Genomic DNA, 12,591 nt, shown 5'->3' on the forward strand with positions numbered 1-12,591 from the left:
GGGGGGGGGGGGCAAGCGGAGGAAGAGGTTGCAGGCCAGTGGGTCGAACCCCAAGACCCGGCCAAGACCATCCTGTCGTGGAGCCTCGGTCTCACCCGCACCCAAAGGGGATGGGCAGATCCCCTTCAGGGCTACAAAGGTTCTGACTCCGCTGTAGCTGCTGTCACCACCTGTCTTCCCCAGCCACCCTGCACAGCTGTCCCTCACCTGTCCCTCAAAACGGCCTAGGGACTGCACAAGGAAGGTGGCCCAGCCCACGTGCAGCACGGGCGTGGGACTGCCCTCTTCCCATTTGCAGATGCCATCGTAGAATCGCAGCAGATGGGCGAAACACTCTGGGTCCTGGAGGGCAGAACCCTGGCTCTGGGTGCCCTGGGAAAGGGGGAAAGGAGGACACAGTTCAGACCCCATTACTCACCCCTCATCAGAGGGCACAGGCCAGACCTCTCGCCTGGACAAAGAGCCCTGGCTCTGGCAGATGTGAGCATAGGTGGAGAGAATTCTTAGAACCGCCTTCCTTTTATAAAACCAGTCCTTAACCAGGACTTGGGAGGAGGAAGGGACCATCCCTTACCTCCGTCTCACCCCCTCAGCTGAATGAGTGACCCTGACAGAGAAAGAGAGGGGCTTCCACCCCATTTACCTCCACTCCTCAAACCCAAGCCCAGGCCCTCAGCTACTGCATAAGAACACAGCTGTCTGCCTGAACTGGGCCACCTGTCTCGTGCCACCCCCAGTCCCATGCAGCAGTCCCACGTCCTGTGACTGGGAGCCCTGCTCAGCTGGGAAGGCGTACACAGGCTGGAGGTCCAGCCCTTCACCTGGGTCTGCTCCCCTGGCCGCTCCTCGCCGGCCTCCAACAGGCTGGCAGCCTCTTTCAGCAGGTTGGGGATGACATCATTGGCTACTTCAAAGAACTCCTTGTAGATCTCCTCGTCTTCACGGCAGTAGTTGTAGCTGTGAGAGCAGCAGGGCACTGTGGGGTCTCGGCTATGGCGGTTACCCCCAGGGACCTGGCAGGGGATGGAGCCCTGGTTTCTTTTCCGGGGTCATCCAGGGACTGAGTGAACAGTTGGGGTCCTCACTTGAAAATAGTGGTGTCTGTGTCAGCCCAGAGCAAGAGTGAGAAGGGGGATGGGGAATGCAGGTTCCACAGCTGGATGACAGTGGTTAGAAATTAGGAGGAAAGGGTGGGGAAGGAAAGGCGTGAAGCTCTCATTAGGGGTCCCTACCTCTTGGGTGATGGTGGCCTTGACTGCCTAGTGACTGGATGGAGAGGGGATAGGGCTTGGTACCCAGGCCTCCCTCCTGGACGAGGGTGGTTGGAAATTGGGTGGAAGGGGAAGAAAGGCCAGGCTGGGGCCCCGTGGGGGGATCCTCACTCCTGGATGACAGTAGCCGTGTCGGCCCAGGCCTGCAGGGCTTCACGCACGTTGCGGTTGCGACAATGGTAGCCAGCCAGGTACATGTAGGGGTAGATGTGCTCATCCCGGTAGTAGGTCTTGGCTGAGGCAATGCCCTGGGGATAGAGCAGAGGGGCCTCAGGGAGGCAGCTCCCAGCTGCCCCAGGTGGCACAAATGTCCCATTGGATCACACCCAGGAGGGGCAATAGGAAGATTTTAGAGAGTCTCATCTCCCACGTGACCTTACCCCGGGCCATCCTCTCTACCAGGTGTTCCTCCCTGGGTCTGTAGGTCTGCACTGGGCTGGCCTTCCAAGCCCAGCCCAATGTCCCTCTTACCCCCAGCCCCACCAAGTTAACACCCCCCCACCTCAGTGCTCTCACAGTGTTTGACCTCTACTATACGCCAAGAAGGACAATGATAGGCAGTAGAAAAGGTAGGGCCGAGGGGACAAATCCAGGACCTACCACTCCCAGGCAGGGAACCCAGAACACTCCTCAGACAGCCCTGACCGCCCTGAATATGCACACGGTAAATACAAAACGAGGACTGGATGGGCGGTACCCCCCAATACACACAAAGTTCTTCTCGCCTCACCTGCCCACTCCCAGTCCCAGATAAAAGGGAACCCCAGCCATCGTTGCACCTCCCTTCTGTACCCTCCTGAGATGTCCCCACCTTGTGGTAGAGGGTGAGTGGGTCTGGCCGGCCAGGGGTAGGCTCCAGCTCCTCCAGATCTGCCAGGTTCCCCAGCGCCATAGGGTACCTGGGAAAGGCTCATGAGTCCAGGCTGCCCCCCAGCCCACCCTGAGGCCCAGCCTGGCCACTTCCCTCTACTGACCTTTCCAGATGTCCCAGGTCATAGAGCAGCCAGAGCAGCTTCTAGGGGCCAAAGGAGAGAAGTGTGAGCTGGTAGGAGAGAGGGGGGTCCTCAGTCTACCAGGCAGACGGGGGTCCAGCACCAGTAGGGACCTCCCACCAGGTGGGAAAAGCCAGAATTCAGAACTAGCCCCTTATTGAAGTCAAAGCGCTTTAACGTCTCAATTCTCCCCTCCCAAGAGCCCCAGGAAAGTCCAGGCCAGGAACGATTCACCCACATTACAGAAGGGGGAGCTGAAGCTCAGGAAAGGAAAGCGCCCTGGCCCAGGGTCCGACAGGCACCCCTCACCTGCTGCAGCTGCAGCAGCTCCAGGGAGTCAGTGTGCAGGTCAATGGAAGGGTTGATGGCGCACACCATAAATGCCACCTCCATCTTGCGGTCACAGCGCATGTATGATCCTTTCAGGTACAGCCAGCTCTTGGGAGAGGACAAGACCAGATGTCTCACGATGGCCTACCTGTGCCTGCTCTAGGGAATGACAGCCAGGAAGGGGGCCCTCCCCTTCCTGACATATGTAGGTGGTGATAGGAAGAGGGCAGCATGGCCCAAGAAAGCAGAGCTCCTTGGGTGGCTTGGGCTAGGAGAGTATGGGGGGGATGCAATACCCGCTCAGCCACACCCGCGTTGACTGTCTGGCCTCTGCGGTCCTCGTTGCCCTTGCCATGCCAGGTGACCTCAGCTGTTTGTTCTCCATTGGGCCCAAACACTACCCAGGCATGGTCCTCAGACAAGGCCAGGTGGACATCCCGGAGACCCAGGGCCTGGCAGGCCCCCACCACGGCAAAGGCCACACCAGAGCTGTCCAGTTTGGTGCCTGTGGAAGGGAAAGTAATGAAAGAGGGTCCTCTGAGCTCTGGCCTGGGGGAAGGGACCAGGTAGTGATGGGCCATGCACCCTCCCACACTCACCTCCAAGCCTGTGCTCAAACCTCAGGCACTCCTGCCCGTCTTCCCTCTATCCCTTTCCTCCTACGTGTTCAGAGACTCTCCTTCCCCCTTTACGTTCCCCATCCTCAACAGGAGACCTTGGATCTTTTGTAGTTCCACCCAGCTTTTGACCCTGTCTCTTCTCTTTCTCTGCAACTGTATTATATATTTCTGCTAGAATTTCCTCGTTTTATTGTACCTATTAGGTTATAACCAGGGACGGCAAAAACAGGACACTGGCCAACACTCCTTTTACACACCCACTGGCAGACACTCCCCATTTCTCTCTGTATTCTTTTCCTGCTAAGCTCAGAAGCAGCCTCAGATTCCTTCTCAATATGGCACTCCAGGACCTGACTACCAGTCAACTGGGCTTGGATCAAAGAGGAAAGCTCTTTGCAAGCCCTGAGCCTTCAGTTTCTTCAGGTGAAGCCCTGGTCTGTTCACTTTCAAAACATGTTCATAGACATTTCATGGAATTGGCTCAAATGTAGCCCGATTTTGGCTCCTCACTCCCTAAATCTGCTGCTGCCCTCTATGCCTCAGGCTGGGCTGCAGGACTCCCGTAGTTGCTCAGTGACAGGGAGGGAGGTTCTGAGGGGGCAGAGGGTGGGCTAATGGATTTGGAGTCATGTGACTGGGGTCCAATCCCAGCCTTGCCATTCTGTGTGACTTTAGAAGATCACTTTCCCTCTCTGGGCTTCAGTTTCCCTAGCTGCAAAGGGGGACATAACACTTGCCCCACCTCACAAGGCCTACAGGTTTCAAAAGGGCTCTGTAAACCACACAGTGTTGTGAAGAGGTGGGCCAAGGTTCACACGTGAGACAGGATTCTCGCCCCTTGCCACCTGTCGGGCTCCAACCTGTGATGAAGCTGAAGAGGGACTGGATGTGGGCCCGATCCTTGAAGTAGGAGCGGCTGAGGCTGTTCCAGATGACATCGGAGACCTTCTTTACCAGCTCGCGGCTGGAGACGCCCCCCTCTCGCGGGTAGAGAGACAGGTCGACGGCGCCACGGATCTGGGCGGTGAAGCGGGCATAGAGCGCGGCGATGATGGACAGGTCGGCCACGGGGAAGTAGGTGAGGCCGCCAGGAGGGTCGGGCGCAGGGCTGGGCTGAAAAGTGAGCTCGGGCACGTTGGTGGGGATGACGCGGTTGACAGCTAGGAAGTGCTCCACGAAGCCCAGTACCAAGGATAGGAGCACCAGGTCCGGCTCCTCTCGGCCCAGCTCGGCAGCGAACAGGCGCACCACGTCGTCTATGGAGCGCAGCGGGAACAGCGTCTTCTGGGCGGCCTTCAGCCCCATGGCGGCGGGCCTCGGCCTGCGGGCGAGCGTGCGGAGGGAGGGTCGGGGGGGCACGGCCCAGGAGCCCCCCTCCCAGGCTCGACTAGCTTTCCACACCCCCACACACACTCACAGACACAATCCCTTGCTTCCCCGCCCCTTCACGCTCCGCTCATCTGCTCCGCCTCTTTCGTCGAAGAGACCCCTCAGCCGAGGCTGCGGGGCCTTCTTGTCCCCCACAACCCCAGGAGCCCCGGCCCCGATGGGGGTGCGCCCCTAGGACCCCACTGAGAACTCCCAATGGCCGCCCCGCCCCCTCTCTGCGCCCATACCCCCAGGGCCCTAGAGTCCGCCCGGAAGGCGCTCCTAGGCCAGGCCCCCCAAGTCCCAAGGAGAGTCCTGGCCTCGGTCCCCCGCGCCCACCTCCGCGCTTACATCCCACACAAGGCACAGCGGCGCCCGCCGCCTGGAGCCTGCTGGGAAATGGAGTTCCGCCCCCTCGGGCCGCACTGCCTGCCGGGAAGTGGAGTCCGGGGCCCGCCCCTGTCCTTGCCAAGTCTTGAAATGGTGGCTGGGCCGGCCAGTCCGCGATGGCTTATGGGAGTGGTAGTCCCGCTGCTCTGGGCGAGGCAGAACCCAGAGGTAGGTGAGGAGAGGAGGCAGCGCCACCTTCCTGAGGTCCTCAGGGATTGGTCATTCCATTTCACGCCTACCCAGGTAGGCAGAGAGGAGCGCAGTGCGTTCTGGGAGTTGTAGTCCGGAGCGTGAGCAGGCATCCTCAAGCACTCGCTGAGCTTCTGCACGTCATCACGTGTCGGCAAGATGTGATGAAAACGGGTACTTTTAAACACTGCTGGAGCACTGTAAACGTGTTCAGCCACTGTAGTTGGATATTTATCGGTATCCTTTAACACGTAAATGTGCCTACTCTATGTCTAGTTTTCTGTCCATGAGAAAATCTAACACGTGTGCAAAGAGGAACATCTGAAGAACCATTGTAGTTATTTGTATACAAGAATTTGTATACAAGAAGAGTAAAGTAGCTCTATGCATCCTAAAATGGATCTTCAGGGCAAATTGTTGAGGGGAAAAAGCTACAGAGCGATATGTATGATACGGTAGTATTTATTTACCATTTTAAAACTTCAAAACAATACTAAATTTCTACAGAATCATTCATTCACTTATTCATTTAACAAACAGATTTTTGGTGCCTATAATGGGCCAAGCACTCAGTCCCAGGCACTGGCTATGTAGCAGTGAATAAAACATTAAATTCCTGCCCTACTTCACCTCTGGGTTTTTTCCAGAAAATCCCATAAGTCTAGCCTATTCATGAGAAAACATCCAGCAAACCCAAACTGAGGGACTTTCAGACTGGTCGTGCCTGACAGTTCCCCTCAAAAGTGTCAAGGTCATGAAAGACAAGGAAAGACTGAGAAACTGTTGCAGCTTAGAAGACACTAAGGAGACAGGACCACTAAATGCAGCGTGGTGTTCTGGATTGAATCCTGGACCAGAAAAAAGGACATTAGTGGAAAAACTGGTGAATAGGGTGGCTGACTGTCCCAGCTTGCCCAAGTCTGAGGGGACTTCAGGGGAATGGGATTTTCAGTTTTAAAACGAAACCAGTCAAGTCTTGGGCAACTGTGAGCCCTACTTATGAAATTCAAATAAAACCTGTAGCTTCATTTATAGTTTTCATCAGTAAGTTTTAATAAATGTACCATGTTGTATAAGATGTTAACATTAGGGGAAATTGAGTGAGGGGTATATGGAAATGAGATCCCCAAGGACTGAGTTCTGGGACACCCCTTCATGGAGAGGTTGGGAGACCAGGAGGAACCAGCAAAGGATTCTGAGAGGGATCAGCCAGAGAGATAGGAGGAAAACCAGACGGGCATCTGGTTCAGAAGACCAAGGCAGAGGGGTGATTGACAGGGTCGGGTGCTGCCCACAGGTCAGCAAGCTGAGCACCAAGGACTGACTGCATTTAGCTCTGTGAGAACCCCTGGTGACCACCTTAGGAGCAGTTTGAAAGCAAAAGCCCAGAGTTCTTGGGCTCAAGAAAAAAGAGAGGAAAGAAATTGCAGACAGTGATAATACACAACTCTTTCAGTGAGCTTTGCAGCAAAGGGAAGGAAAAAATCAAGATGGCAGCTGGAGGGGGAAGAGGGTCAAAGGAAGTCATCGTTGTGGCTGTTGTTTAATAGGAGATAATGCAGGACTGATGACCCTGAACGAGTAGAGAGGATGGGAGTTCCTGAGTGACAGGCTTGTCCTTTGCTAGGAGCATGAACACAGTCTAGCCATAATAATTGGAGAGGAAGGCGACTTCCCTGGTGGTGCAGTGGTTAAGAATCCGCCTGCCAATGCAGGGGACACCGGTTCGAGCCCTGTTCCGGGAAGATCCCACATGCCGCAGGCCCGTGCGCCACAACTGCTGAGCCTGTGCTCTAGAGCTCACACGTCACAGCTGCTGAACCCGCGTGCCACAACTACTGAAGCCCGCACGCCTAGAGCCCGTGCTCCACAACAAAAGAAGCCACCGCAATGAGGAGCCCGCGCCCCACGACGAAGAGTAGCCCACGCTCTCCGCAACTAGAGAAAGCCCGCGCAGCAGTGAAGACCCAACACAGCCAAAAATAAATAAATAAAATAAATAAAATTTAAAAAAAAATAATCGGAGAGAAGGCAGAATACACGGGTACTTTCATTTTCTCAATGAAATAAGAAGCCCAGTTGGTCTCCCTCCCAAATGCCACCTTCTCAATGAGGCTGACCCAGACCTGACCAGTCTACTTAAAATCACACTCTCCAACCCAAATTCCTCTTTCAGTCCCTCCACCCAACTCTACTTTTTTTTTTTTCTTTCTAAAGCATTAACACCTTCTAGAACAGGGTTTCTCAACCTAGGCACTATTGACATTTGGGGCTGGATAATTCTTTGTAGTTGGGGGCTGTTTTGTACCCTGTAGGATGCTTAGCAGCCTCCCTGGCTTCTACCCCTTCTAGATGCCCCTCCCCCTGTTGTGATAATAGAAATGTCTCCGGACATTGCCAAATGTCCCTGGGGGGCAAAATTGCTCCTGGTTGAGAACCACTATTCCAGCGTCTAATATAATTTACTTATTTGTCTATCATTTCTCTCCTACCACCAAAATATAAGCTCCACGAGGACAGGGAATGTGCCTGTTTTGTTCACTGACGTGTTCCATGTGCCTAGAATAGTGTCCCGCACATAATTGATGTTCAACAATTATTTGCTGAATAAATGAACAAATACATTCATACAAAGGAGTGATTATAACAATTGACTGGAATTTAGGCTGTTTGAGGGAGGAACGTAAGGACATAAGAGGGATGAGGGCCTGCAAAAATGTGGGAAAATCAATGGATTGTAGGTTCCAATGGGGTCAAAAGTTTACTGGAGTTGGGGTGCTAAAGAGAGCTGGAAAGATAGGGGTGTTGGATAGAGAGTAGGATGCTTGGGACTGAGACGATAGGGAGATGGTTGGTGTCATTATTGGCAGTGAAAAGATTCAGGGGACTTCTGTGGCAGTCCAGTGGTTAGGATTCCATGCTCTCACTACCGAGGGCCAGGGTTCAATCCCTGGTTGGGGAACTAAAATCCCACAAGCCATGCGGCTCGGCCAAAAAAAGAGATTTAGATCAGTGCTTCCGGTAGAAACCTAACATGAGCTGCGTATGTAATTTTAAAATTTCTAGTAGCTACATTAAAAAAAGTAAAAGATACAAGTGAGATTAATTTTAATAATATATATCCAAAACGTTATTTCAACTTGTAATCGATATAAAAATTATTAATGATAACATATTTTTTCCCACACTAAGTCTTTGAAATCTGGTATGTATTTGTTTTGGCTGCGTTGGGTCTTCGTTACTGCCCCAGGGCTTTCTCTGGCTGCAGCGGCTACTCTTCATTGCGGTGCGCGGGCTTCTTATTGCGGTGGCTTCTCTTGTTGCGGAGCACGGGCTCTAGGCACGTGGGCTTCAGTAGTTGTGGCTTGCGGCCTCTAGAGTGCGGGCTTAGTAGTTGTGGTGCACGGACTTAGTTGCTCCTCGGTATGTGGGATCTTCTCGGACCAGGGATCGAACCCGTGTCCCCTGCATTGGCAGGCAGATTCTTAACCACTGCGCCACCAGGGAAGTCCCTGGTATGTGTTTTCTACTCACAGCACATGTCAATTCAGACTAGTCACATTTCTTTCTTTTTTTTTTAGTTCCCTGACCGGTGATCGAACCTGTGCCCCCTGCAGTGGAAGCGCAGAGTCTTAACCACTGGACCACCAGGGAAGTCCCCAGACTAGTCTCATTTCAAGTGCTCAGTGGCCACACGTGACCAGTGGCTCCCATATAGGACAGTGCAGCTCTCCAGTATAGCTATGGGAGTGAGTGACTGGGATGAGTTGGAAGGCAAGACAATGGGAGAAGATGGGTTCAAGGAACCGAGAGGCCTGGCAGCTGGATCATCCACATGTATATCAAAGTCTCTAAGAACTAAAATAGGAATAGGATGGAGAGAGTGACAGCAAGCCAGGAGCCAGAATTATCAAGAAATGAGTCATGCATGGGTTAGGAGGTATCTGAAGCAAAGTGGGTGGTATAAGCTAATAACTTGAGCTCAAACCTAAGTTTTTTGTTTTTGTTTTGTTTTGTTTTTTTCTTTTTTTTTTTTTCGGTACATGGGTCTCTCACTGCTGTGGCCTCTCCCGTTGCGGAGCACAGGCTCCGGACGCGCAGGCTCAGCGGCCATGGCTCACGGGCACAGCCGCTCTGCGGCATGTGGAATCTTCCCGGACCGGGGCACGAACCCGTGTCTCCTGCATCGGCAGGCGGACTCTCAACCACTGCGCCACCAGGGAAGCCCAAACCTAAGTATTTGAAAGGAGGAGGGAAGAGGGTGTCTATCAGTGGTCATGGGGGAGGACCCCTACCCCATCTCCAGGCCCAATGGTGGGAGGGGTGTAGAAAGCCTGTGGGACATGGGGCAGCGAGCAACAGTGACCCCAGGGAGGGCAAAGTTTCTGACAGAGCAGGAGGGTTAAGGACCATTTGCAGAAGGGGGCGAGGACACGGGAGATTTTGCTGAAGATGGCCCATCAGCTCTAGAGTGCATGGTGAACAGCTACCAGGAGCTGAGGGTGGAGATGGGATCAGCTAAAGCGATGGCCAGAGCCATGGAGAACCTAGAGGCTTCAGTCCCTGCGGTGAAACTGAGCAACAGGGACAAAGAGTAGGACCGGTTCTGATGGTCTTGAGGCAGGGGTAGGGTGGTGGGCCGGCCGTGAGTGTGAGAGCACGGAGAGCAGGGCTTCCTGCCAAGGGTAGGAAGGGTTCTGAGGCTCCAACTTGATTCCCATTGATGGAGGCAAGGAGGCTGGAGGAGGGTGGTCCCTCTTGATGCCTGCCAGTAACATGTATGGGCATATATGGAACACTGACATAATTTTATGAGAGGAGGGCAGGCAGAGGCTGAATGGGAATTCAGCCTCTAATTTACCAAAAAAAAAAAAGTGTATTATTGTAATTAAAATTAATTTAAAATAGCATCTGGTATATAATATCTTGACAAAAATATTAAATCTGACTTTAATGAAGAAACAATCAGGACAAATGCAAATTGTGGGTTATTCTACACTCTGCACTTCCACTGTAGGAGAAGAGAGTTCAATCCCTGGTCAGGGCAGTAGGATCCCATATGCTGTGTGGTACGGCCGGAAAAAAAAAAAAAAAAGTTAATATCATGAAAGATGGCCCAGAAAGGTGGGAGGAGAAAGTTGTTGTAGATTAAAGGAGATTCAAGAGACACACGAACCGAATGCAACATGTGATCTAGAATTGGATGCTCAATTTTTTTTTTTTTAATGCTACAGAGAACATTTTTGACACAATTATATCAGAAACTGGGTGGCTTAAACAGAAATGTATCATTTCACAGTTCTGGAGGCTGGAAGTCCAAGATCAAAATGTCAGCAGGATTTGTTACTCCTGAGAGCTGTGAGAGAATCTATTCCAGGCTTCTCTCCGAGCTGCTAGTGGTTTGTTGGCAAATCTATGGCATTCCTTGGCTTGTAGAAGCATCACCCTGATCTCTGCCTTCATCATCACAGGGTGTTCTCCGTGTGTGTGTGTGTGTGTGTGTGTCTGTGTCCAAATTTCCCCTATTTTAAAGGACTCCAGTCATATTGGACTAGGGCCCACCCTAATGACCTCATCTTAACTACTTACATCTGCAATGACTCTAGTTCCAAATAAGGTCACATATTGAGGTACTTGGGAATAGGACTTCATTTTTTAGGGGTCAAAATTCAACCCATAACAGATTGATACAGAGTATCAATATTAAATCTCTTGAGGGCTTCTCTGGTGGCGCAGTGGTTAAGAATCCGCCTGCCAATGCAGGGGACACGGGTTCGAGCCCTGGTCTGGGAAAATCCCACGTGCTGTGGAACAACTAAACTCGTGCACCACAGCTACTGAGCCTGTGCTCTAGAGCCCGCGAGCCACAACTACTGAGCCCGTGCGCCGCAACTGCTGAAGCCCGCGCACCTAGAGCCCGGCTCCGCAACAAGAGAAGCCACCACAGTGAGAAGCACGTGCACTGCAACGAACAGTAGCCCCCACTCGCCGCAACTAGAGAAAGCCTGCACGCAGCAACGAAGACCCAACGCAGCCAAAAATAAATAAATAAAATAAATAAATTTTAAAAAATATTAAATCTCTTGAGATACTAATAGTGACTTCTGGTGATTCCTTATTCTTTTTTTTTTTGGCCGCGCCACGCATCTTGCAGGATCTTAGTTCCCCGACCAGGATTGAACCTGAGCCCTCGGCAGTGGAAGCACAGAGTCCTAACCACTGGACCTGCCAGGTCAAAAAAAAAAAAAAAATGACATGGACTGCCAGGGAATTCTTGGTGGTTTCTTATACTTCTTAAAAAAAAAAAAATTTATTTATTTATTTATTTATTTATGAAGGTGAGAGGGCCCCGAAATATGGGGTGGTTAGCTTTTGTTTGTTTGTTTTAATTTATTTATTTTATTTATTACTTATTTTTGGCTATGTTGGGTCTTCGTTGCTGCGCACGGGTTTTCTCTAGTTGCGGTGAGCAGGTGCTACTCTTCGTTGCGGTGGCTTCTCTTGTTGAGGATCATGGGCTCTAGGCATGTGGGCTTCAGTAGTTGCAGCATGTGGGCTCAGTAGTTGTGGCTCATGGGCTCTAGAGCGCAGGCTCAGTAGTTACGGTGCACGGGCTTAGTTGCTGTACGGCATGATGGTTCCTTATTCTTAAGAGACGGCTGCAAAGTATTTAGGTGCAAGGTTCAGGTTGTCTTCAACTTACTTTCAAATGTTAGCAAAATACATGCTATGTATACACGTTTATATGGGTACGGAAGTAAAGCAAGAGCGGCAAAATGTTAACAATGGTGAATCTAAGGGAAGAGTGTAGGGAGTTCATATTCTTTTTTTTTTTTAATATTTATTTATTTGGCTGTGCCAGGTCTTAGTTGCGGCACGCGGGGTCTTTTAGTTGCGGCATGCAGGCTCTTAGTTGCGGCATGTGGGATCTAGTTCCCTGACCAGGGATTGAACCCGGGCCCCCTACATTGGGAGCGCAGAGTCTTAACCACTGGACCACTAGGGGAGTCCCAGGGCGTTCATATTCTTTCAATCTTTCTGTAGGTTTGAAATTTGTCAACATAAAACTTTGGGAGAAAAAAAAATTTTTAATGTAAAACTGTGAAAATCTTTTGGCTAAATTATTGAGGGGTGCCAGGGAAACAGCCATTTCTCCACTTTGGTGAGGGTGGCTGGAGGCCCTAGCTTGCAAGAGGCCTCGGTGTCCCTGCCCTGGGCCCTCTCTTTGGGCTTCTGCATCTCCATAGGCAAACATTTCCTGAGTGAACTGAAGGCATTTTACACTCATTGTCTCACCAAAGTCTCACCAGAACCTCCCATGAGATGGATTTTATGATCCCCACTTACAGATGGGGAAACTGAGGCTTAGAGAGGTCAGGTATCTTGCCCATGACAGCAGAACTAGACTGGAATCAAGGCTGCACTCCTAGC

At 51.7% G+C, this 12,591-nt stretch overlaps 1 protein-coding gene across 1 annotated transcript; it reads right to left on the bottom strand.

Moving 5' to 3' along the window:
- Positions 1-84: 84 nt before the first annotated feature.
- On the bottom strand, positions 85-4,645 carry MEN1 (menin 1; the record flags this gene model as incomplete). Its single annotated transcript, XM_029209415.1, has 9 exons — positions 4,631-4,645; positions 4,074-4,534; positions 2,890-3,098; positions 2,573-2,701; positions 2,246-2,286; positions 2,083-2,170; positions 1,383-1,519; positions 822-957; positions 85-372 (listed from the first exon to the last, which is right to left on the bottom strand). Coding segments are annotated over exons 2-9 (1,473 nt in total), but the record flags the coding sequence as incomplete, so codon positions are not given.
- Positions 4,646-12,591: the final 7,946 nt, after the last annotated feature.

The sequence above is a fragment of the Monodon monoceros genome, unplaced genomic scaffold (assembly GCF_005190385.1).
Source record: "Monodon monoceros isolate NGI ecotype Baffin Bay Population unplaced genomic scaffold, NGI_Narwhal_1 Super_Scaffold_7, whole genome shotgun sequence".
NCBI lineage: Eukaryota > Metazoa > Chordata > Mammalia > Artiodactyla > Monodontidae > Monodon > Monodon monoceros.